Source organism: Nicotiana sylvestris, chromosome 8, assembly GCF_000393655.2.
Source record: "Nicotiana sylvestris chromosome 8, ASM39365v2, whole genome shotgun sequence".
In the NCBI taxonomy this organism is placed as follows: domain Eukaryota; kingdom Viridiplantae; phylum Streptophyta; class Magnoliopsida; order Solanales; family Solanaceae; genus Nicotiana; species Nicotiana sylvestris.
Window position 1 is genome coordinate 97,755,968 of NC_091064.1, and position 10,213 is coordinate 97,766,180.

At 32.0% G+C, this 10,213-nt stretch overlaps 1 protein-coding gene across 1 annotated transcript; it reads right to left on the bottom strand.

Moving 5' to 3' along the window:
* Positions 1–4,248: 4,248 nt before the first annotated feature.
* LOC104243851 (pectin acetylesterase 8-like) lies at positions 4,249–8,217 on the bottom strand. The gene is made up of 12 exons (XM_009799113.2): positions 8,072–8,217; positions 7,608–7,690; positions 6,357–6,486; positions 6,175–6,254; positions 5,987–6,073; positions 5,561–5,685; positions 5,363–5,423; positions 5,210–5,263; positions 5,051–5,128; positions 4,857–4,962; positions 4,592–4,737; positions 4,249–4,492 (listed from the first exon to the last, which is right to left on the bottom strand). Exons 1-12 carry the CDS (start codon positions 8,178–8,180, stop codon positions 4,385–4,387), a joined length of 1,167 nt encoding a protein of 388 aa, XP_009797415.1. The 5' UTR covers positions 8,181–8,217; the 3' UTR covers positions 4,249–4,384.
* Between the last annotated feature and the right edge of the window lie 1,996 nt (positions 8,218–10,213).

Consider the following 10,213-nt stretch of genomic DNA (forward strand, 5'->3'; position numbering starts at 1 on the left):
AGGTGCACAAAAATCAGACCAGATTGTTAATGCAAATGTGCTTGAGTAAAATAAATGCTTTATGGTCTCCGGTGATGGTGTCCTACAGCAATAGCACTTAGGAATTAACACAATCCCAATCATCGAGACTCTATCATCCGTAGGTAATCGATTATGTACTGCTCGCCAAGTGAGCAAGCCCATCTTGAAAGGGACTGACTTATGCCATATCCTTGTGTCTGTTGCGGATATGCTTCTTCTCTGTCTAAATATTTCCCAATACTGAGAATTGTCCTCTACTATATCAGGTGTCCATATTGGTCTGTCGGGCTTTTCAGTGTCCAACTCAACTACAATATTTTGCAGCAGAGTTGTCAATATGGGCCGGGCTGGAGTATCCAACTCGACTACAATATTTTGCAGTAGAGCTGTCAACATAGGCCGGGTTGGGCTAGCCCAGCCCAGCCCACGTGGCTTTAGCAATTGACGGGCTGGGCTGGGCTAGCCCACCATTTTGATGTGCCTTATAATGATCAACCCACCCCAGCCTTATGTGGGCCGCGGCCCCCACGGGCCGGCTCATCATTTTTAAAAATATAATTTTATATTTTTTCTTTAAGTTCTAACCTAAAAAAAGATAATTATTTAAAAGTTAAAAAATATCTTATTGAAAAAAATTCGCAAAGCTTAATAACTTTTTATATTGTTCCAATTTATCACAATAAATACTAAAAAAAATAAAAGACAGGACTATATTTCATTCACTAAAAGTTAAAACTTAAAACAAACTATTCAAGAGAACGTTCATGATGCTTATGAGATATCCAACACATCATCTTCATCAAACACATTTGAATCCGCTTGTGACAAGGTTGTCTTAACATCTTCACTTTCATCTACAATTCATATGCAATATTAATTAGTTAAATATTAAAAATAATTAAATTTTAAAAATTAATAATATTTAAATTCACATAAAAAAATATTACCAGTTTGAGTTCGGGAAAACCCGTGCAACCAATTTCAAGTAGTAACAAGTATTTGGATATTTTCATAATAAATGCAACTTCTGTACTTTGTAAGAACACACCATCAATGCTAAATGTTGATTCCGATGGTACAATGGTAATAAGAATGCTAAGTACATCACGCACCATCATTGAAAGATCGGGATATTTTCTAGAATGGTCCTTCCAATACATGACAACATCATCTCTTGAAACTTCTCAAAATCAAGTTTTGGTTCCTCTTAGTAAAGATCCAATTTTGATTTTCCATCTCTAAAGACAATATACTTTTTATTTTTTATATATTTTAAATAAATATTTTATTAGGCCCACGGGCTGGCCCGACCCAGCCTCAGTCAAGCCTCACGGGCCACGGGCTTACTCGGGCTGGGCTTAAAAGCCTCGTTTTTAAACGGGCTCTAAAAATTCTAGCCCATCCCTGCTAAATCACGGGTTGGGCTGGGCTGGCCCAATGGGCCAATCCCATGTTGACGGCTCTATTTTGCAGTGCATTTCTGAGTGATTTTAGCTTATTTTAAGTGACTTTTAAGCCAAAATAGCTTTTAAGTCATAAGTTAGAAATTCTAGCTTTTAGCTTTTGACTTTTGGCTTGTTTTTGTCATTTTAGCTTACAAATAAGTTCTTAAAAATACTTTTTTACTTTATCCAAACACTATAAAATGACTTAAAACTATTTTGGCTTAAAAACACTTAAAATAAGCAATCCAAACGGGCTCTACTTTGTATTGACAAAAGTCACCTATATTTATTTAGGATAACAAGAATAGCCCAAAAACACGTAAATGACGGTAACTTATACAATTTTTGAAGTGTATTAACGGGGACATGGATAACCATCTTTACAAATTTCAGGGAAATAGCACGGGCTAGCCAGTTTTCGGACTGGTAATTCAAAAATATCCAGTGTTTATAAAGTCATTTAAAAATAATCACTATTTTGCTGCAACACGAAAAGTTCCAGCATAATATACTGGAGATCGGTGCACTTGTGTATGAATTTCCAGCATATTATGCTGGTCCGGTATATTATACTGGAACTCCAGTATAATATGCTGGAGTTCCAATATACTTTGCTGGAACTCCAGTATATTATGCTGGAGTATTTTCCGGATTTTGAACAGTATTTTCATTTAGATTTATCTTTACATGAAAAGTGGCTAAATTTCGATTACTTTTGAAACTGTGCTATTTTTGAATGATCACTTGTAAATCTGGCTATATTTGAATTTTTTCCATATTTGACTCTAGGGGTGTTCGTCGGTCAGTACGCTACGGTATTTAGACATTTTGGTTCGGTATTTTCGGTATTCGATTTCTTAAAATGCTATATCAATACCATACCTAATTAAATTCGGTATAGTTCAGTTTTTCTCCTTTCGGTTTCGGTTTATTCGATTTGAATACTAACTAGTGCATAGAATTATAGACTGTAATATTCTTAATTAAAGTACTCAAAAGTACAAACTAAAAAAGTTTGTTGACAAAAGTTTTGTCCAAAACTTACAAATATCAACCTAGAGAGAGAAAATTGCATATAAAGGATTAAATTTGATCATTTCTAATTACTTGCTTAGAGTTAATTGATGAACTTGGAGAATAAAGGAAAGTGAAATTTTAGATTTTTATATTTATGTTATAATTAATAATATGTGTTTTGTGTAATATAATATATATTTCGGTACAGTATCACTATTTCGGTATTTTATTTTAAAATACCAAATACCATACCTAATATCAATCTTTTTTAAACTTAAACCAAATACCATACCGAATACCAAAATATTCGATTTCGGTACGATAATTCGGTATTTACCAAATTATGCACAACCCTATTTGACTATTTTCCCTTCGTAGAAACCCTTTATCCAAATCAATGTTGTGTTCTTGATTGACAGTGACAACACGTTTTAATTAATCCTAGTTAAATATTGTGTTTCTGTAATTGTAGAGATTAGCTTAAATGGTTTGTCTGTTTTCTGGATGTGGTACATTTTGTAACATCCTTTACATCGGTTAAAGATTGAGTAGTTGATTTGGATTGTCAAGAGTAACAACATCTATATCATAAAAAGCTAGACAATTCTCTTTGAACCATGGTTCAACACTAGGCATTCAATTTGCCATATCTACTATTTAGAGTTAGATTTCTCGTACTAATTGAAAGGTCATTCAGTTTTCCTCTTTGTAACTGAAAAGTCACTCTATATTTTTAGGGGCCGTTTGGTTGAAATACAATTTATACCGGTATAAGTTATGTCGGTAAAGTTATATTTGGATAAGTTATGTTGGGATTAGTTATGCTAAAATTGTTGTTTATTCATTGTTTGGTATATTGTATTAAGAATGATAATTGCATAATTTCTAAGAAGAAGGTATAAGTTATGCCGGTGTTAATAACCCTACCTTCTATAAGGTATAAGTTATTCCAATGTTAAAATTAACACCGGGATAACTTATATCTGGTTTGCTAACCAAACAGAGTATTAAGGTTGTATTAAATTTTTATACCACCCTTATACCTTCTTGTACCTCATATCAAACGACCCTTTAGAGGATATTTGACATTTTTCTTTTCAACCCAATCATTTAAGTCTACATCATTTAATTATTGAAAAGATGTATTCAACAATATTGACCTCCACCCATTTATGAGAGATTCAAGGATGATAGGATCCGTGCATGGTTTAAACTAAAATAATCGGTCAGCTTGCAGGTAATTATATGGTGATCTTAGGATAAGGCAAAAGTATTTCGGATAATAAAAGATAGAAGAAATAGAAACTGAGACGTGTCATTAATTATTTGGCTAAAGATAACGAATGTATTTGTGTATTAGTAGCTAGGAATATGTTTTATACAAGGAATAGATTAATGGTTAAGAGATTGAGTCTAATCAAGTAGGTGTTAGGATGAAGATAAGAAGAATTTAAGTGTTGACAAGACCGAATAGTACCGTGAACAAGAAGAAGCTACACATCTACATCATAAAACGCCAGATAATTCTTTTTCAACTATGGTTTAGCAAAACTCATTCAATTTGCCATCGACTTTGTAATGTGATGTATAATTTTGTTAGCCAAGAGGAGGATATATTAATACTTTTTTTCTAAAGGAAGGAGATAATCGCGCGAGTTTACTTATTTCTCAAGTCCCCAATTTCTTCATTCTATTAATTGTGGCTAGCTAATTGGGATAAGTTTGATTATAGTCACTGAAAAAATCAGACGAAATAAGTCACGAAAACAACCACATACATTGGATTGCTCATTATAATTATGATCATACATTACGCTTTTCTCTCTAGTACAGAGTAAATCAAAGAATTATCCTTCTTCCTGTATCATTATAATCCCCTCTATAAATCTATAGCTTCTGACCTAATTACTGCTATCTTCAACACAAGTTTTGTCACAAGGATAGGGGCAATCAATCTCTTGAAACTGATTTCTTTCCCAAAACCAATCCCCTGTTGCTTCAGCAATTGTCTGAAATATCATTCAAGTCCGGTATGTCAAATGATTAAACAGCAATTTACAGGATTTTTTTTGGATATAACTATAGTTAGAGAGCTTAAGAATTTTTACCTTGTTGAATAATCTAGGTGAATTGGGACCAAACCAATAGGCTTGTTGTTGAGTTTGGCAATGGGAAAAGCAAGAGTTGATGTAATATCCTCTTGTTGAAGAAGGGCCTAACCCTTCCAATACCTTTAAAAAGTTTAATCTGAAACCTAAAATAATTGTTCCAAAATTACTTAAACAGAATTTTCATATACTCAGAAAATGACACAAAAAATATACAAATAAAAATAAATAATTTGTCAATTTTTTTTTTAAGATCATTACTGACCTTGAAGAACTTGGAGTTCACTTAGTGTGCAATTCCTCATATCAGCCTTGCAATTTGTCCAGGCTCCAGTAGGATCAGCAGTAGAAGGGACCAAAATGTTCCTTACCTAAATTTAAATGTAAATATTCAAAATTCAGGAGACAAAAGCAATTAAAAAGTGAAAAAGAATTTATTAGTAATATAATAAAACTGACCTGCCAATGATCATAGGCTGCATTTATAATGAAAAGTGGCGTTTGAATTTGATGAGCCACATTTTGAGGGAAAAAGCACTGCAACATATTCAAGTAAAAAAAAAAAAAAAATAGATTTGGAATTTCATTACTTAGTTCTTGAGATTGTATTGCTCTTACCAAACTTGGATTCAATTTTGAAGTACATGATGGAGGCAAATTCTTGGCGGACCCCTAAATTTAACACAAAAATGTAATAACAAAAATACATTTCCAAAATAATTAATTATATTTAACTAAAAACGATCTGAAAAAGAGTTAAATGAAGCATACATGTAAAGTGACAACATCATTGAAATACTCTTCGATATATGCTTCCCCCGAAATATCCTTGCTGCGATAAAACGCACACTAAATTATTATAGCAAGAAACAAATCGAAGAGAATAAAGCAATGTTTTGAACATAAATTGCCAAAAGGAAAATAAAAAAGTTAAATATGTGAATTGAAATATCATCATATAACGCTTACAGATTAACGAAATAACCCGCATCTGAAAAGCATTTAACTCTAGCAGTCTTTGGTAGTAGAGCTCTGAAATTGTCACAATGCAAGATTGATGCTAATCCCCCAGCTGAACATCCAGAGAGTATAGCCTACCATTTCAATAAATTAATATTTTTTGAGACTCTTAAAAAGTAGAGAGTTAAAAATGAGAAGGAAATCTTGCTTTTTTTTTTCTTTGATGGGAAGGAAAGGAAGAAGGGGAAATAACTTACTAATGTATGGTGTTTACATAAAATTATACAAAACTACTAGTAGTTTACTATGGTTAGTGAAACAATTTGATGTGAGAATATGTATTAACTACAGTTAAAAGATAACAATGCAATAATGTATGTGAAGATACATGTTATATATTCATTGAGTTGGTGTAAACATCGAATATAAACATACATTTTCAACTGTACTCATTCCTTGGGCCAATAAATCAGCCATAATAGCTTCGAATATCCTTGCCCCTCTGTAATGGAGTCCAGTAGCCTGTCAAATTTGGAGTTTTATTTAGGAAAAAGAACCCTTTAAATACTGTAATTAAAACATTAGGAGTTCAATTTAAGGAAAATATACTTAATGAGACTTACAGGATCAACTGCTTCCACATCTCCCGTAAACGATCCTCCGTCACAATATCTGACACTAACTCTATTCCAATTATAAAATTCTACAAATTTCCAAAAATGTATAGTTGTATTAATTATACTAAGCTCTATATATAAACAAAACATAGCACGCACATTTTAAGAATTAAAAAATGGAAGTTTACCTGGATTAAACTTGGGATCATTACTCATAATCCCTGAGAAAGCAACTTGCTTACCCATTTTTGCAGAAGATCCCAAGCGACTATTCTTCCTCTGAAGACAATGAGTAATATTTTGGCACCATCCACCTCCCTTAATATCCATATTAACAAATTTATATAATTAATAAGTTGCTATGCTAAGCTAGAAATTCACTTATCATATGCGTAGATATTAATTAACACAGTTGGGGTGTCAATGGTTCGGTTCGGCCGGTTATTTTATAAAATTTATACCATACCAATTTTTCGGTTATTTTATTATGTATAACCAAAACTAGACTTTTCGAAACCGTCCCAATCATGTCGGTTTCACTTCGGTATCGATATAGTTCGGTTAATTTTCAGTATTTTTTAAATGTCATATAAAATTCACCAGTAAAAATAGAATGCAATAACGTACATTCTTTTATAGGACTTAGCGAAACTCTCTAGACATTTTTACTGTTTAAAGGATAATGAATTAAAAAACATGAAAGATGGCTAGAGTATAGATACACAACTATTCGACACCAACGTAAAAGAAACCAAGTAAAAGCAAAGAAAATATAAATCACACGAGTGGAAAGATATTAACCAAGTTGGGACTCAAGAATAAAGTCTATATTAAATATTTAAAAAGATAAATCTAAATTATATAAAAGGAAACATATTCAAACATTGTAGTTTGCTACTCATAATCGTTAAAATACTTTGTGTCTTGCTAATAAAGATACTTGAAATAGCTTAGTTTAAGTATACGTAGCAGAGTATGTTTTAGGAATTAGTATTTTGAGTTTAATTACTTATTGGCTTATAACAGTTTTCATAATTCCAAGACCCAATGAAAAATTTAATACTTTATTAGTTTTAAACTTACTATATGAATATATTTTTCACATGTAAAATTTATTCGGTACAGTTTGGTATTTTTTCGGTTTATTTTTATAAAATAAAAAACCTACCCTAATTATCGGTACGGTTATAGATTTATATAAAAACCTACGGTTTCTTTAAAAGAAACCTAAAAATTGGTTCGGTGCGGTACGGTTCGGTCGGTTTAGTCGGTTTTCTAATATTCATTGACACCCCTAATTAACGGTACTTCTCAAAATTCTTAATAATTCAATTTCAAGGATGGGCATTCAGTTTTGGATTTTTTTTGAGTTTTTCTGCATCTTCTTATTAATAACGAAGACAGAATTTTATAGTAGCTAATATTGAAACAAAACTAACCTCAATTGATATTACCCAATTATCCAGTCCTGTGCCAGATCCTCTATCAAGATGGTATGCTGGTGGAGTTCCATCCAAGCAAACTATAAACACAACATTATATTAACAACAGATAAATAAACGAAAAAAATGAAAACATAAATAAATAATAGATGCGCACATTGAAATTAGAACCATGTCTCTCTATGTACACGCGCAACATAAATTAGAGTTTAGATTACGGGTCGAACCCACTAAATTTGTATTTGTAATCTTTTAAATATGTACAAAGTATTAATTTAAAAGAACTAGAATCCCTAACTCATAAGCTTCAATCTAGCAAACATATACACTATCAAACATGGAGAAAAATTCTGAACAGTTAAGAATATTAAAAAACAAGATGTTTTGTGAACATATATAACCAAAAAAGAAAAAAGAAGAAACTAAAGGAATTGAAGAAGAGAAAAAGAAAAAAAGGTTACCTCCTCCTTTTGCTACGGCACTTTCAAGTATAGTGATATTAACAAGGAGACTTTCTGTTCTACAAATAATCAGCAAAGAAATAAAAAAGAACAAACAATGGGTCACCATTCTTCTACTTTTCTTAATTAATATTGCTATCTGCTAATTGTGGGCACACGATACAAGTATATATATACAACTTTTAATTCAATAAAAAGGAGCCGCAATAAAGAAGCTGGTTTTATTGAGAAATCAAGTGTGAACTAAGCCATATTTAGAATTATTGTAATATGGTGTAATAATTGCAAGTAATTGAATACCAAAATACCATTATAGGGAAGTTTTGAAAAATAATTTGTTATTTTACCTTATTTTCAGGCAGATAATCTGCTATATCAGATATCATTAACTAACAAGGTATTATCAAGATCACACATATATAGGGAAGCTATTTAATTATTGTTATTTCAAATAGATATATTGCAACTTTAAAGTTTGAAAATATAAGATTATGCAAATCAGAATTGGATTAAATGTGTGAAATATAACTGCTTATTTAATTAGTTGGAGAATGGCTCAATGTCACAGTGAATTCGCTTCTGTCCTTTTCATTAAGCATGCCCACAATTTACTATCATGAATTCAATATTCAGATATTTAGACGCTATTTCGAATTGAGATTGCGACCAAACGTGGTGGTCAACATATTTGGTCTTTCTCTCTTAAGCCTTGACTGGCGTTGTGGGATCAAAATCCTTTTAAGAAAGAATATAATAGGCCTCTTTGCGTTTGAAAATAGAATTCAAATTAAACCACCTCCTTTCTTTCCCATCTTCAATTCACCATCAGACTACTTTGATAAGTGAATAGCGATATTGTTCTAATTTGCCCAATTGCCAACTTGGTTATTCTGATTTTATTATTATAGATAACTTTTTGTGTTATATTCAAGAATTAGGAAATCGAAATTTTTACGTGTTGATTTAGTTCTAAAATTTGAAAATTTAGTTTTCTTATTTTCTTTCCTCATAAGGTAATACGAAGAATTTTATTCTAAGGTTGTATCATGAAACGAAAAAATCTACAATTGTATCATGAAACGGAAAAATCTACAACGGCAAAAAACAAGCTTATCGTGTTAGGTACTGACCAACTTGCCCTCACTGTTAGCTACAACTGTAGACAAGCCTCTGTCACCGGCAAAATCTCGTTCCACAAGATTCTTAGCTTAAAGAAATGCAAGAATATCTTGATAGACACTTGTAATTATTCGCGTTTGTCATCTTGGTCTCTGTACTCAACGAAGATTCATCCACACACTTATAGTTGTTTAAAATTATTATTTTAAATCCCTCTCGTTTCGCGTGCTCTTCAAATCCCTGACATGAATGACACATCTGATGGATTATTATATGCAGCGGAAGCAATCTTAGTATCAAAATCACATGTAATTTAGACAACTAGCATAAACGGGATTTCACGGGTTACCTCTTGAAGCGTGAACATATCTCTTCTACCACGTGAGCCTTCAGTTCCATAACTTCTCAATGGAATCTCCATCACCCGCACAATCGTGATCCTCGAACGTTCCACGGTCTTCTACTGTGTTACCCAAATAATACCCGAAAATAGCAATTTCGTGTGGGCGAAATTTCTAGGAAAACTTGGCTGAAAATTTCAGCCACCATGTACTCATCCCTCTAGGTGGAAAACCTTATGTATTTATAGCACAAGTTTTAAGGGTTAAGACCCTTTTCCAAAACCTGTTAGGTTTTCTTTTCCACCAGAAAAAGGATTCCTTTATTTCCTATTATTTAGGCACAGTAGGGACCACAGAATTTAATTAACAAGGCTTCCAATTATGGAATTAATTTGTAATTTTCGAAATTAATATCCACCATAATTAATTACGAATTATTCCACTAAAAATTCGTAATTACACTCCTTATTCAATTTCGAAATTCATCCATTAAATCTTATTTAACTCCCCATGTTAAGATTCAGATACGAATCAATTAAATTAAATTACTGACGATTTAATTTATTGATTATTTCCTTTAGACTTTCGCTTAACTTATTTCATGTGTCGGATACAAAATCCACCGGCCGGGTTTACACGTGAAAACTTATAAGCTTTCATAAAGGTATATCATCAATCTCTA